At 40.4% G+C, this 16,396-nt stretch overlaps 1 protein-coding gene across 1 annotated transcript in view; it reads left to right on the top strand.

Annotated features, from left to right (window-relative positions):
- Positions 1–13,307, top strand: part of LOC117048818 (adenosine receptor A1-like) — a 62,787-nt gene extending 49,480 nt beyond the window's left edge. The window contains exon 3 of the mRNA XM_033153133.1: positions 12,335–13,307. Within this exon, the coding sequence (XP_033009024.1) occupies positions 12,335–12,983 (649 nt within the window). The 3' untranslated portion in view covers positions 12,984–13,307. The remainder of the gene's footprint in view (positions 1–12,334) is intronic.
- Positions 13,308–16,396: the final 3,089 nt, after the last annotated feature.

Below are 16,396 nucleotides of genomic sequence, written 5' to 3'. Positions count from 1 at the left end.
CTTCTGCAAGCAGCTTCCTCAGGGCTAGAGGGTGAGGCACAGACAGAAACAGTCATCCTCTGGTAGCAAAAAGAGTCTCTCTTCTCCCACAATTTAATAAACTTCTTTATTTTAGCTCCAAGCTGTTTGAGCATTTATTTGTTTCCGCTTTTAGAAGTGGGTTTTATTTGTATCATTTTTTAAACGAAGGGTTTTACTGCTTCTATGCTGCAAGTCACTTTGAAATTCAAGGAAAGAGGGTCATAAATATTGGAGGAAAAGAAAGAATAACATTATTCATAGCGAAGAGAAGAAGATCTGCCCCTGAGTTATTTTTGTGCCCGTCTTATCTTGAAACTCCTGACAAGCAGTTTTACTAGTTAACTCCATTGATAAATTACAAGAGACAAGTCACTGAATGTAGCCAGGGCCCCTGTACATGAAGGATTCGTATTACTGTAAGTGCATTTACTCTTTCTGCTCATAACACTGGTAGGTGTCAAGAGGGTGACTGTAGTGCAATAAAGCTTGCTGGTTAAATTCTCCAGATCATTATAGAATCATAGAATCATAGATCTTTGCTGGAGGCCTCCTCCTCTTTTTTTTTTTTTTTAAAATATGATTTTTATTATTTTTACACTAAAATACTACAATAATCCTTAACAAACATTTTCATATATTTTCCATTTGGCTACCAAGCCGTGACTTCCGTCAGTCCCTTCAAATGGTTTTCTGAATTTTAACTTGATATTATACTTCTTTAATCAACCATTGCTTACATTTTCCAAAAAAAAAAGAATTTCCCTTACTTTACTATCCTACTTACAATAATAGTTCTACACATTCACTACAAAACTTCTTGAAATCCTATTAACGTATTCAAATGTAAATTGTCTTTCAAATAGTTCGTAAACTTTAACCAGTCTTTGATGAATTTCTGGTCCCGCTGCTCTCGGATTCTTCCCGTTAGTTTGTCCATTTCTGCGTATTCAGTCAATTTCACTGTCCATTCCTCTTTCGTCGGTAATTCTTCTTGTTTCCATTTTTGTGCTAGAAGGATTCTAGCTGCCGCCGTTGCGTATTGGAAAAGTCTGATGTCCTTTTTTTCAATGTCTGTACCTACAATACCTAACAAAAATGCTTCGGGTTTCTTAACAAAATTATATCTCAACATTTTCCTTAACTCATGATATATCATATCCCAATACACTCTCACCTTTTTACAGTCCCACCACATGTGAAAAAAGGTGCCGACATTTTGTTTACATTTCCAACACTTATTATCTGACTTATACATCTTAGCTAGTTTAGCTGGGGTAATATGCCATCTATACATCATTTTCAATAAATTTTCTTTTATTGACGTACATGCCGTAAATTTCATTCCTTCCCTCCAAAGTTTTTCCCAGTCTTCTAGCATAATGTTATGTCCAATATCTTTTGCCCAGTGAATCATCACCGACTTCACTTCTTCATCTTTTAAGTTCCATTCCAACAGCATTTTGTACATCTTAGCAAGTACTTTAAAGTCATTGTTAAGTACTTCAACTTCAAACTTTGATTTTGTCTCGCTAAATCCCGTCTTTTTCATATCGCTTTTAAACATTTCATTAATTTGATGGTACTGCAACCAATTATTAACGTGTTCTTTCACTTCCTCATATGGTTTTAATTTCCATTTGTTACCTTCTTTCTTAAGCAGTGTCTCATAAGTTATCCATTTCTGACTCATATTTGTCTTTTTCAAACTAATTATTTCAATTGGGGATAACCACCATGGTGTTTTCCTTTCCAACAGGTTTTTATATCTGTCCCATACTTCATAGAGAGACTTCCGGAAAATGTGGTTGCCAAAACTTCTGTGTACCTTTATCTTTTCTTGCCAAAGGTATGCGTGCCATCCGAATCTGTTATCATGTCCTTCCAGGTCTAAAAGATCTGGTTTCTTCAAATTTATCCATTCCTTTATCCAACATAGACAAGCTGCTTCATAGTATAACTTCAAATCCGGTAAGGAAAAACCTCCTCTTTCCTTACTATCTGTCAATAATTTAAATCTTATTCGGGGTTTTTTCCCCTGCCAGATAAATCTTGAAAGTTTCTTTTGCCATTCTCTGAAAACAGCTGTCCCTTTTATTATTGGTATTGTTTGAAACAAGAATAGCATTCTCGGTAGCACGCTCATTTTTACCGCTGAAATTCTTCCCAATAAAGAAAGTTTCATCCTTTCCCACACTTCCAGGTCTCTCTTAATTTTATTCCATGTTAGTTCATAATTGTCTTGATACAGATTAATGCTCTTTGGTGTTATCCATATTCCCAAATATTTAACTTTCTTTGCCACTTCAATTTGTATTTTTTGTTGCAGTTCCTGTGCTTCTCCATTTTTCATATTCTTAACCAAAATTTTAGTCTTTTTCCTGTTAAGTTTAAATCCTGCGAATTGGCCAAATTCTTCCATCTCCTCTAATACTGCGTTTGCGCTTTCTAAAGGTTCTTCAACTGTCAGTACCAAGTCGTCGGCATAGGCTTTCACTTTATGTTGAGTCTTTCCGATTGTAATTCCTTTTATTCTTTCTGATTGCCTTATCGTCTTCAAAAGGACTTCCAGGACCGAGATGAATAATAACGGTGAAAGTGGACATCCTTGTCTTGTTCCCTTCTCAATTTCTATACTTTCAGTTAGCGTATTATTTACAATTATTTTTGCTCTTTGCTGTGAATATATTGCCTTGATACTTCTTATAAATTTTTCTCCCATATCCATTGCTTCAAAATTCTTTACCATAAAGTCCCACGAAATATTGTCAAAGGCCTTTTCCGCATCCACAAAAATCATAGCGGCTTGCTTCTCATTCCTGACAGTCAGATATTCAATGATATTAATTATGTTTCTTACGTTGTCTTTTAATTGTCTGCCTGGTAGGAAGCCCGCCTGGTCTTCATGAATTATTTCTTTCAGTATATTCTTCATTCTGTTTGCTAATATACTAGCAAAGATCTTATAATCATTGTTCAATAGCGAAATTGGCCTGTAATTCTTGATTTGAAGCAAATCTGAATCAGGTTTTGGTATCAATGTTATGTACGCATCCTTCCAAGTGTCTGGTATTTCCGCTTTCTCTAAAATATTATTCATCACTTCCTTGAAGGGTTCAAGTAGAATGTCTCTAAATTTTTTATAATATCTTGCCGTAAATCCATCCGGTCCCGGAGCCTTCCCACTTTTCAAATTTTTAATTGCTTTGGTAATCTCCTCTTTTTCAATTTTTTGATTTAATCGGTTCTTCATTTCTGTCGTTATCTTTCGCACCTCTTTTCCTTTCAGATATTGCACAATTTTATTGATGTCCTGATTTCCAGATTTTTTATATAAATGTCTATAATATTTTGCGAAACCCTTTCTTATCTCTGATGGACTTTCAACTTCTTTTTCCTCGATTTGTATTTTGTTTATTGTGTTTTGTTCTTTTCTCTTCTTAATTTGCCAAGCTAGCCACTTTCCTGGTTTATTTGCATGTTCAAAGGATCTCTGTTTCATCCATTTTATTTTCCATTCCACTTCCTGATTTACAATCATCGAGAATTGGTTTTGTAATATCTTGATATTTTGATTTGCTTTTGTATCATTTGGTTTCGCTGCCAATTTTTTCTCATTTTCCATAATTTGTTTTAGTATTTCTTCTTTTTTCTTTTCTCTGTTCTTCTTTTTAATACTATTTTGTTGAATGAAAAAACCCCTCATCACCGCTTTTGATGCGTCCCATGCGACGCTGTCCTTTGTTTCTTTTTTCCAATTCAGTTCAAAATAATCTTTTAATTTCTTCTTTGCTTTTTCCTCCAGATCTTCATCGTCTAGCAAGGTTTCATTCAATCTCCATCTGAATGATTTTTCTTCTTTCTTCTTGATTTCGCAGAATATTGAATTATGGTCTGAAAATGTTCTGGGTTGAATCTCAATTTTTTCAACTCTCGGTACTATTTCTCTGGATATCATGATATAGTCAATTCTTGCATTTGATTCATTTGGTTCTGAGAAATATGTGTATTGTCGTTCCAATGGGTGTCTCAATCTCCAAATATCAATTAGATTACAGTTTTCCGCCAGTGAGAAGAACGTCTTAGGTAGCTTCCCTTCCTTTGATTCCATCTTCTTCCTTCTTCTGTCCGTCTCCAATGAGATCACGCCGTTCATATCTCCCAAAATTATAATCTTCTGATCCAAATATTCATGTAGCATTTCTTCCAAACCTTTATAGAATTCTGATTTGTTACCATTTGGTGCGTAGATTCCGACAAAAATAAATTTTTCGCCCTGTGTCGTGACTTGTACTGCAATTACTCTTCCTTCTTCATCTTTGAACAGCTGTTTCGATTCAAGATTTTGTTTTACATATACCACTACTCCTCTTTTCTTTGTCTTATCTGATGAAATAAATTCATTACCCAACTTCTTTTTAATCAAAATTCTTCTGTGCTTCCTGGCAACATGTGTTTCTTGCAGGCAGATTATATCCAAATTTTTCTTTTGCAAAATATGTTCAATTCTACTGCGTTTCTTTTTTTGATTAATTCCGTTCACATTCCAAGACAGCACGCGTAGCGCCATCTTGGGTTTCTTTGGTTTCTTTACTGTTGTTTACTGTTTACTGTTCTTCTTCTTCTTCTACTTCTCCTTCTTCTTCTTCCTTATTAATATTATCTTCTTCTTCTTCTTCTTCCTCTCCCCCCCCTCCCTGGACCGGGGCGGCACATGCTCCTTCTACTGTTTCCTCCCGTTCCTCCTCCTCCTCCCCCCTCCTCACCTCCTTCTCTTCTTTGTCCAACTCTTTGTATCGCCTGAGAAACTTTGTAAGATCCAAAATTCCTTTCAGTTTATGCTTCTTCTCTTTATAATAAAAGGAAACTCCCTCTGGGAATTCCCACTTGAAGTCTATTTTCTTTTTAAGTAGCGTCCGTGTCAGTGGCTGGTATGGTGTCCTCTTCTTCAACAGATGAATTGGAATGTCTTTAAATACTATTATCATCGTATTATCAATATACAGTTTTTTCTCTCTATTTTTCATCAAAATCATATCTCTTGTTGCCTTGTCTTTAAAGATTATCAAACAGTCTCCAGGGAATTTCTTCCCTTTTTTTCCGTTTTTGTTTTTACTTTTAATTCTAAAGACATTCACCACATTCACCGCCAATTCTTCCTTTTGAATTCCAAGCCATTGTGCCAGTTCCGTGATGATTTTAACTCCAATGTCTTCTCCTTGCGTCTCAGGTACCGCTCTTAGCCTCAAATTAGTCTCTCTCTGTTTAAGTTCTTGCATAGCAATCAAATCTTTCATGTCCTCTTGTGCTTTGTTAATATCCGAAATGTCGCTGTTTATTTTCCCTTCTTCTTTCTTTATTTCTCTGACCTCTTTTTGTACTCGCTTAAGTCCTTCCTCGTTCTTTTTAGTTCTTTTGTCAATCTCTTGCACTTGAGTTTTCAGTTCTTTAGCTGTTTGGTCCCATTTTTGTTCCATCTGATCCAGTTTCCCTTCCATAGTCTTTTCACTTTCCTTTATTTCTTTAATATCTTTTTTCAATTCTGATAGCATCTTTATTATTTCTTTGGAATCCTCTTGTCTTCTGTCTGCAGATCCTCTTCTGTCTGCTGGTGTTCCCTCCTTTTTCTTCTCCATCTTGTCTCTTCTCTTCTGTTTTTTCTTATTTAAATTATTAATTCCTTCCAAATTATTATATCTTAATCAAAATTCACTTAATTTCATTCCTTCCAATTATTATAATATTATTACATTACCATAAAATATTTAATGTTCACTTTATAAATTACTCAGTCCAGTCCAATTATTATATTTCAAGTCTATCTTTCAATTTTAATTGGCTCAGTCTCAGTCTTTGCCACTTGATTGGCTAATCCAACTTAGATTATAAAACCAGTTTAGGAATTTCCAACAGCAAAGAGAAATTAATCCACACGTCAAAAAAAGAAGAAAAAAGAAGAGGTCACTCCAAAAAAAAAATAAAGAAAATAAGAAAAAATAAACAGAGGATCCACCAACAAGGAAAAAGATAAAAAAGGGGGTATTCAAACAGCTTCTGCCACTTGTCTGGCTAATCCAAAAAAAGTAAAGGAGGGCAAAAAAAACAGACGATCAAAGTCCTTCTCAAAGAGGATGCAAGAGAGAGCAAAAAAAAAAGGAGGGGAAAAAGGGGGGGAACAAAGAAAAGGGGAAAAACAGGAAAAAAACAGGAGAAAAAAAAAAACCTCGTACTCTTCAGCCTTTCGGCCTAATCCAAACCGCTCCGGCAAAAGGAGGGGGGGTGAGGCGTCAGGGGAAGCAGAAAATGGCGATCGCTGTCCGCGGATGGGGGTAAGTCCTTTCTTGCGCTCACGCCAATCAGGGAGATACTTAAAAATCAGGGTAATCAGACAGTCTAAATCCCAAATCAATTGCTGCTGTACTGGAAGCTTTATTTCTTACTTTTGAACAGTTTTAGTAAGTTTTTAGCGCACTTTACTGTCGTTGCGCAGCTCATTCAAAAGCGAAAGTAAATTTTACCGGAGAGCTCCCGATCGCAGCTGGTTCCCATAGTTCATCAAAAACTAACAAAACAAACTAAAATAATAAACCTTCAAAGTCTTTAATATCCTAGTTCATTCCTTCAGTCAATTAATTTCAGTTTTTAGTAGTGCGTTAATAGGTAAAATCAATTACTTTCAGTCTCGGCTTTGCGCTCCTCCGTATATATACAAATAACCACAGTCGGGGCTGACCTCCTTTTTAGACCCCGCTGCCTTCCGAATTAGTTTCCAAGTTCAAATTTAACACCAACCTTTATACCAAATTCGGGTTCTTCTTTTTTGAGAATCGGTCGTAGAGCCGTGGAGACCTGAGGCTGCGTTCCTGTGAGCAGAAAATGGCGTCCCGTGCCGGCGCCTCAATCTCGCCAACCTTCTTTCCTCCCAAACGGGAGTTTTCTCGGTGGCGGAGAGACCTCCTCAGCACTGTTGGGATCCCTGTCCCCAAAACATTCCTTTTGGGGCTTTTAGGGGGTTGCGGCGCCCTGCAAACACCCCTTTTTCCTCACAAAGAACCGGACTTTCCCCGGAGGGCTAAGTCCCGTCTCCGGCCTCCTCCTCATAGCTGTCAAGTTTCGGATTTGAAAATAAGGGATCAGCAGCCTCACCTATCCCGGGGACAGTCACATGGCAGTGGTGGGCGGAGCCAGAAGCAAAAGTGGGCGGCACTGGTGTGAACCCGCGCAGTAGGCTTACTGTATTTTGGAAACGCTGCCCATGAGCTACGACGCCTGTAAGCGTGGGAAATGGCTCCCGCTTGCTTTGAGGCTGCAAGGAGGCGAGGTCTTCCCAGTCCCTGGCCAGCAGAGGGAGGGAGAGGAGCTGCTTCTTTTGAAAAAACGGGAAATTAAAGGGATATAAAAAATAAGGGATAGCAGCGGGAAACTGCTTGAAATAAGGGAGATTCCCGGGGAAAACGGATACTTGACAGCACTGCTCCTCCTGGTGTCTCTGCTGTCTAAAGTTATGCAGATGACATCCATGGAGGGGATTTCTAATCCCCTGAGCAGGCAGATACTTGCCTCTTCATCTGTCATCTTGAAAAGACAGCTACACTACTGGGTGAGTTGCATCTAGAAATCATGGCCTCGGATGTGGAAGCTGCTCTAGCCTTCCTATATGACAAGGATGAAGAACCTGTGGATCCCTAGATGTTGTTGGACACCAACTTCATCAGCCACAGTCAGCATCACCAGTGGTCAAGGATGATGGGAACTGAAGTGCAGCAACACCGGGAGGACTACATGTCCCGCCTCCACCTGCTCTATGAGTACCATGCATTGACTTGTTGTGGAGAGGGGGAAGCATTTTGAACATGCTCAGAAACACCGTCTTCTTTCCTATTGCTTCGCGTCTTCTAGACCAGAGTTCTTGCATAGCAATGAAGTTCTGGGTGTGGTCCAATGTGGATGAAAACCCTCATGTCACTGACAGTCTCCTCTCCTGGTCTTTTGTCTCACATGCAGACAAAAATAACAAGTTCTGTTTTGGAAAATTCCAAGCGCATTAAAAGGATTGAAAGAGGGATTGCATTATCCCTAGCTGTGAATCTCCATGCTTGAAGCACAATGGAATTTATACTTACTAACAGCTTGGCTTCAGGAGGGAATAAATCTGTTGCGTGAATTCAGTCAGGTGACTCGGCTTGCTGAAACTTCAAAGACACTTAGGGATGTGATTGTTGTGAAGAGGCAGGCTGCTCATTTAGCAAAAGTGCACCTCATACGAGTGTCTGATCTTCAGAAGCTCCATGGCAACGGCTCCACTGAGATTTGTAGAAATAAATTCTCTTTCTCGCTTCCATGGGTGAAATTACTTCTGTACTTGAGGCAGTGACAAATGTCCAACCTCAATTATTATTTTTTCCCCAAATCTTAACACATTTTTCAGGTAATCTCTTAAACTGGAAAACCAGCTCTTGTTTTGTGTGTGTGTGTGTTCAGGTTATTTAGTTTTGTTTTGAAGCACTTTATTTGACTATCCTGAGGAAATTGCTCCTTACTACATCTCCTCCCACCCCACCCCCCATATCGGAAATAATGTTTCTTATTACTCTTTTATGAGGCACCTAATCTGTTTCCTAATCATTTAAGAAATGGTCTTCTTCATTTATGAAGATGTTGCGATGGTACTCCTCTGCGGTGTGCCTTTGCGGTCTGGATGCATAGTGTATGAAAGGATCGATGAGTATCTCAGCTGACAGAAGCCTATGAGGCATGGAAGTTCCCTGGCTACAATCAAACACATGAATAAGTGGTTTAAGTGCCGCTGCTTACATTGAGCTGAACTGTAGATCTGTACGTTATCCACTCTGGAGCTGAAAAATGCACCAGCTGAAAAATGTTTCCACATAATATTTCTTCTCATTCTCTACACACATGCACTGTAAAAACCACTCATTGCCTTACTACCACAATTTTTGGTCATTTTCTACAGTCTCCCTTGAGTGCCCAGTATGAACCCTCCACCATAATTCTGTCCATTTGCTTGTAAACCTTTGACCCCAAACAACTACAATACAAGTGGGACACAAACTAAGCAGCAGAGAGAAGAGGTTTAGTTCCACTCCATTTAAGATAGAAAGAGACCACAAGGGCAAATATAATGTTCTGGCTTTACAGAAGCCGCTGTGGTCTAACAAGCAGAACCTACAGGCAGAATTTATACTACTACTTTGCAATGTTATGAAAATGTGGACTCTACTTTTTTCAGGACATGAAAGCACTGCTTGCACAAAGTCAAGCTTACACTTTTTAAACAGAGTAGATATAAAGGGTTTTTCAAAGTACAGATATTTTTCTGAAAATTTGTGGGGTTGTATCCAACTACGTACTGCTCGGAGTAGATTCACTGAAATTAAAATGCCTGTTACTCATGCTCATTCATTTCAATGGGTCTACTCTGAGTATCTGACCTTCTCCCCTTGCAAAAGCCTAAGTATATCCTTTGTTGTTGTTCAGTCGTTCAGTCATGTCCGACTCTTCGTGACCCCATGGACCAGAGCACGCCAGGCACGCCTATCCTTCACTGCCTCTCGCAGTTTGGCCAAACTCATGTTAGTAGCTTCGAGAACACTGTCCAACCATCTCATCCTCTGTCGTCCCCTTCTCCTTGTGCCCTCCATCTTTCCCAACATCAGGGTCTTTTCTAGGGAGTCTTCTCTTCTCATGAGGCGGCCAAAGTACAAAGTATATCCTTACTGAGAGCAAATTTTCACATGTAAGATTCTGAGCAAGGGAGGACATGGCATCCTTGTCAGAAGCAAGCAATCTTTGTGCATGAGACAAATGTTATGTCCTCTCACTGCTGTTTTCTCTAATTGGAATGGGATATTGTTTGTTACCCTGTGTACTGGGCTGACACTCCATGTTGCAGATTTATTTTCTGTAGCCTCATGATCAAAGGTTAAACATCTCAATTCCTGGGGATTTTGGCACTGCCTGCATCTCTCCTCATTAGCCCTGATGCGTTCCTACTGGAGCATTGCCACTCGCTTCTCCTGCCACCCAAATGATGCTTGCAAAAGATGTTAATAACCTTCCTTGGGCACAGTGTGTTTAGAGTACTGGTCACTCATCGTCTCAACATTCTAGCCATTAAACGTAGGAGTGTGGTAGACCTCTATTTCAGGGCGTTAGTGGTTTGGGACGGACAAAAGTAATTTCAGAGTCCAGTTCAAACAGCTGGTTTTAACCTATAAAGACACATAGGGCTTTACATTCTTTCCTCTTCTGACATGAGCCTACCTGGACCCTGAGGTCATCACTGGAGGTTTTGAGAGTTAATCAGTGGGTGTGGGGGGTGATAAAAGATCCTTTTCAGCTGTCGCCCTCTGTTTATGGAATTATCCCACAAGTGAGGCTCATCTGGTACTAATATATTTTCTGTGTCAGGTAAATATGTCTTTACTCTTCCAGATATTTGTTGCTTGATATTACTGGGTTTTACTGAGCTGGAACAATAGTTCCAGTAATGATTATCTGAACCTTTGGAAGGAGTCATCATCACCCATAATGTGCATACTGATCTCTTTGGTTTCACTGTCACCTCCAGACATTGCAGATTAAGCTGGTATCCTTTGCTTTCATACCATAGCTGTCAACTTTTCCCTTTTCTTGCGAGGAATCCTATTCGGAATAAGGGGATTTCCCTTAAAAAAATTAAAAAGTTGACAGCTATGTTTCATACTCTCATTAATCATGCAAATTAAAATACCCACTCTGCAGATAATCAAGCACTGGAAGAAAAGAGGGGAATCTAAAAATTACACTACCCTTTTGTTAATGGAATCGTTGCGATTAAAGTGTTGTGTAACAGAAACAAGCTGCACTTACTATCTTGAATGTGAACCTCCCATGTTGCATCTAATTGTGTTCCATTTTTGAGTCACTTAAGGTGATTAGAGTCCTCTGGATAGTGGCTGTCAAAGCAGAACAGATCTCCGGCTTTCTGTACACTTGGACATTTTCACTGCTTTGAGCCTGACACTTTTACAAAATGAGGATTCTTTTGGTCTACCCTCCATTTGCCAGCACATTAGAGATGATTAGTCTTCCATGAAGCACTGGCCTTGAGCTGAACGAAGGTTGTTGTTGTTGCTGCTGCTGCTGCTGCTGCTTTACTCTGCCTCCTGAGCAGCCCCTGACTGTTTCCCCTATGAGATCACCCTCCGACTCAGCAGGATAAACTAGCACTCCCTTTATATAAGCAACGTCAATGAAAATGACAAAGTAATTGCTCTATGTCACCCTATTATTGCTGCATTAGATTTGCCAGCACACTGCATTGTGGGAATTTAATTTTCTCAGAAAATGATATGGCATCATCACACAAACCTAATTGTCAGCCTATCTCTAAACAGGAATGGGTAAATGGAAGGATGATATTCTTTGGTTGCCCTTTGGTGGCACTCAGAAGTGGTTGAGTGAGGCAGCCGCCTCATGCTATCTAATGGTAGAGCCATTCCTGATATGGATAGATATTTTTTTAGTGCACACAATTCAAGCAGTCCTCTGGCAATGCACAAAATTTGAAGTATTCTAATTATCAAGTATAAGTGCAGAGAATATTCTGTCTGTGTGCTTTCTTCTCATGTATAGGTATGAATGATTCTTGTTTATAATAAATGACTTTTTAAAAAGAACAACTGTTTAGCCACTCCTTTACTATCTGCTTGTTTTAGGGAAAACCCAGATTTACTGCATTTTGACAGCAAATTGATTTTTAATACAAGGATTCCATTTGTTCTGAATTTCTTCAAGGCTTCTGTAGGCCACTCAGATTATTCCCATGATACAGATTGCAACTAGCCTTATGCTACTCAGTTCATGGCTCAGATGAGATTCAAAGTGGGGGCCTCCAATTCAAAACCTGTGCTGTTTTTACTCCTTGGCTCACTACGAAACCAGTTCACCTGTGGACTTTAGGTTCAAATACAGGGAAACACATATAGTAAAATGTGGCTGTTTGTATACAAATTGGTGTACAAACTGAATAAATAATAGTAATAAATAATAATAAATGCCAGGTAAGACTAAATTGTCCATTTTATTACCCCAGTATTGTCTGCTCAGAGTGGCAGTGATTCTCCAGGGTCTCGAGCAGAGGAGGGTCTTTGCATTTGCTTGCCGCTTATGTTTACTTCTGCATGCCAACCACCTACACACCACCACTTAACTATGTCCCCTGTCCAAACGTTGTGAGAGCTGAACTGAGATGCCACTTGACTGGCTGCCCGTTAAAAGACCTTAATACATATTTTGTTTGTTATTTCTGCAGCTACAAGAGTGTGGTGACTCCTAAGCGTGCTGGAATTGCTATTGCTTGCTGCTGGCTGGTTTCCTTGCTCGTCGGGCTGACCCCTATGTTTGGCTGGAACAACTTGAACGAAATGCAGAAGAGGGCGAACGCCACTCAGCTGATGAACACCAGTCAGTCAGAGTTCACCGTCAGTTGCCAGTTTGAGAACGTTATCAGCATGGAGTACATGGTCTACTTCAACTTCTTCGTGTGGGTATTGCCTCCGTTGCTCCTCATGCTCATCATCTACCTAGAAGTGTTCAAGATCATCCGCAAGCAGCTTAATAAAAAGGTCGCCTCCTGCTCGACAGATCCAGAGAAGTATTATGGGAAGGAGCTGCAAATTGCCAAATCTCTTGCCCTCGTCCTCTTCCTGTTTGCTGTGAGCTGGCTTCCTCTGCACACTCTTAACTGTATCAGCTTTTTCTACCCATCGTGCAAGACCCACAGCAGCCTCACCTACATCGCTATATTTCTTACGCATGGGAACTCTGCCATGAACCCCATCGTGTATGCCTTCAGGATTAGAAAATTCAGGACCACGTTCCTGCAGATCTGGAACCATTATTTTTACTGCAAAGGGGACAAGCACATGAACAATATTGACAACACTGACATTGCCATCTAGGAGTCGTCTGGTGCCAGGCTGGCCTGCAGCCTTCAAGCCACATGGGGTGCTCTATAAACATCCCGTTCATTGTCCAAATGGCCAAGTTGGCTTCATCTCCATTATACGCAAGGCCTGCTCCTGGGCAGAGCAGACAAAGCCCAGAGCCAATCAAGGGCATTATTTATTACTACTAGTAATATTCATTTTACCATCTGGTATTCTAGGAGCTGTTCTTTCCCCTCCCTTTTTTTTTTTGGAAAAAAGGTGACACTTATAATTATGCCTTTAAAGGGGGACTATGCCAACAGAATGTATATTTCATTCCAATAAAGAGGAAATGAATCTCTGTGGTTTAATTAATGGGGAGTTGTACTCACTAAGTACAGGAGTGCCTGGCGTGCTCTGGTCCATGAGGTCACAAAGAGTCGGACACGACTAAACGACTAAACAACAACAACTCACTATGGAATTTAATATTATCATTGGTAGCAGTAATCTTAGGGACGTGGGTGGCACTGTGGTCTAAACCACTGAGCCTGGGGCTTGCGGATCAGAAGGTCGGCGATTCGAATCCCCACAACAGGGTGAGCTCCCATTGTTCGGTCCCAGCTCCTGCCCACCTAGCAGTTCGAAAGCACGTCAAAGTGCAAGTAGATAAATGGGTACCGCTCTGGCGGGAAGGTAAACGGCGTTTCTGTGCGCTGCCCTGGTTCGCCAGTAGCGGTTTAGTCATGCTGGCCACATGACCCGGAAGCTGTCTGCGGACAAACGCCAGCTCCCTCAGCCTATAGAGCAAGATGAGCGCCGCAACCCCAGCGTCGTCTGCGACTGGACCTAACGGTCAGGGGTACCTTTACCTTTACCTTTACCTAGCAGTAATCTTAATTGCATTTATGAGTTGCCTCTGCAAAAAACAAAAACCAACTCTGGACAACTTACAGGATTAAAACAAATACACAACATACAAAATCGAAAATTCTTTCTAGTAGCACCTTAGAGACCAACTGAGTTTGTCCTGGTATGAGCTTTCGTGTGCATGCACACTTCTTCAGATACACTGAAACAGAAGTCACCAGATCCTTAAATACAGTGGGGGAGTGGGGAGGGGTATTACTCAGAAGGGTGGTGGGAATGGGTGATAGGCTGATAAGTGTGGAAAACCTGTTGACGACTCTAAACGGCTGCAATTAGTCTTGCAGGGGAAGGCAAGGGGTGAGATGGCTAAAGATGGCTTTGTTATGTATAATGAGATAAGAATCCAATGTCTTTGTTCAAACCAGGTTTCTCCATGGTTTTAAGTTTGGTGATTAGTTGCAATTCAGCCACTTCTCTTTCCAGTCTATTTCTGAAATTTCTTTGTATTAAGACAGCTACTTTGAGATCTTTTATAGAATGTCCTGGGAGATTGAAGTGTTCTCCTACTGGTTTCTCTGTCTTGTGATTCCTGATATCAGATTTATGTCCATTTATCCTTTGGCGTAGGGTTTGGCCTGTTTGTCCAATATAGAGAGCTGAAGGGCACTGTTGGCATTTGATTGCATACACAATGTTGGAAGATGAGCAATTAAATAGTCCTGAGATGGTGTGTTTGATGTTGTTGGGACCAGTAATGGTGTTATCCGGGTTTATGTGGCAGCAAAGTTGGCATCTGGGTTTATTGCAGGCTCTGGTACCAGTGTCCATGTTGAGTCCTGTTTTTGAATTATTGTGGGTGAGGAGCTGTTTGAGATTGGGTGGCTGTTTGTATGCGATGAAGGGTCTTCCTCAAGCTCTGGGAGGAAGACCCTTCATCGCATACAAACAGCCACCCAATCTCAAACAGCTCCTCACCCACAATAATTCAAAAACAGGACTCAACATGGACACTGGTACCAGAGCCTGCAATAAACCCAGATGCCAACTTTGCTGCCACATAAACCCGGATAACACCATTACTGGTCCCAACAACATCAAACACACCATCTCAGGACTATTTAATTGCTCATCTTCCAACATTGTGTATGCAATCAAATGCCAACAGTGCCCTTCAGCTCTCTATATTGGACAAACAGGCCAAACCCTACGCCAAAGGATAAATGGACATAAATCTGATATCAGGAATCACAAGACAGAGAAACCAGTAGGAGAACACTTCAATCTCCCAGGACATTCTATAAAAGATCTCAAAGTAGCTGTCTTAATACAAAGAAATTTCAGAAATAGACTGGAAAGAGAAGTGGCTGAATTGCAACTAATCACCAAACTTAAAACCATGGAGAAACCTGGTTTGAACAAAGACATTGGATTCTTATCTCATTATACATAACAAAGCCATCTTTAGCCATCTCACCCCTTGCCTTCCCCTGCAAGACTAATTGCAGCCGTTTAGAGTCGTCAACAGGTTTTCCACACTTATCAGCCTATCACCCATTCCCACCACCCTTCTGAGTAATACCCCTCCCCACTCCCCCACTGTATTTAAGGATCTGGTGACTTCTGTTTCAGTGTATCTGAAGAAGTGTGCATGCACACGAAAGCTCATACCAGGACAAACTCAGTTGGTCTCTAAGGTGCTACTAGAAAGAATTTTCGATTTTGTTTTGACTATGGCAGACCAACACGGCTACCCACCTGTAAACACAACATACAATTTAACATATACAGGGTTGTATCTAACAGTATCACACAGCTCAGACAATGATAAAGTGAAAAGGGACAGAAGCAATTTTCAGTGATTTTACCTCCTTGCTGCAGCCCTCATATTTTTAAATCTGGGGACTGGCATAAATAGTTCTCTAACCAAGCACTGCCATGAAAAACAACCGGAAAAAAGAAGCTGCTGCCATGATCATAATGCTGAATCTGTGTTCAAACCCTAGTGCAATTAATGAACATTTATTAGAATTATGCTGAGGCAGCAAGTTAACTTCTACATTTGTCACATGGGATTATTTTTTATGTTCTGACAACAATTTCATTTAACAGTTTTAGCAGTACAGCTGCCTCATGTGGTCTTGTTCTGCTGACCCATAGGCCAATGTAGCTTATTTCTACAAAATGAAAGAACAACACCTCACAGAGCGTGATATCAGTGCAAGCTGGCTTGTGTGTATTGAATTGCTTCCTGCTGGAAATAAATGTTCCTGGCTTCAGAGCACATATTCAGTCTTGCCGTTTGAGATAGAGCCTGAGTTCAGATGCAAGTTGGAAGGGCCTCCTCTTCCTTTCTCTGCAAGTACATGCCCTGCTGTGCCCCAGAGGCACGAAATGAATGCAAGAAAGAAATCAAATAAATAGGTTACTTGGTAAATAAACAAACGCACATACGTCACCAGTCCCCTGAACCTGCTATGTAAGTTGATGATTTGGAGAGGCCTCAGGGACACCAGCACACTTTGCAGGTGTGGGGGGTACCCTGAAACAGAAGCTAGGGCCCTAAAGCTGAAATTAAC

Source organism: Lacerta agilis, chromosome 6 (assembly GCF_009819535.1).
Source record: "Lacerta agilis isolate rLacAgi1 chromosome 6, rLacAgi1.pri, whole genome shotgun sequence".
NCBI classification, from domain to species: Eukaryota; Metazoa; Chordata; class Lepidosauria; order Squamata; family Lacertidae; genus Lacerta; species Lacerta agilis.
The sequence above is the reverse complement of the archived record's forward strand: the minus strand, read 5'-3'. Positions and strand labels throughout refer to the sequence as shown.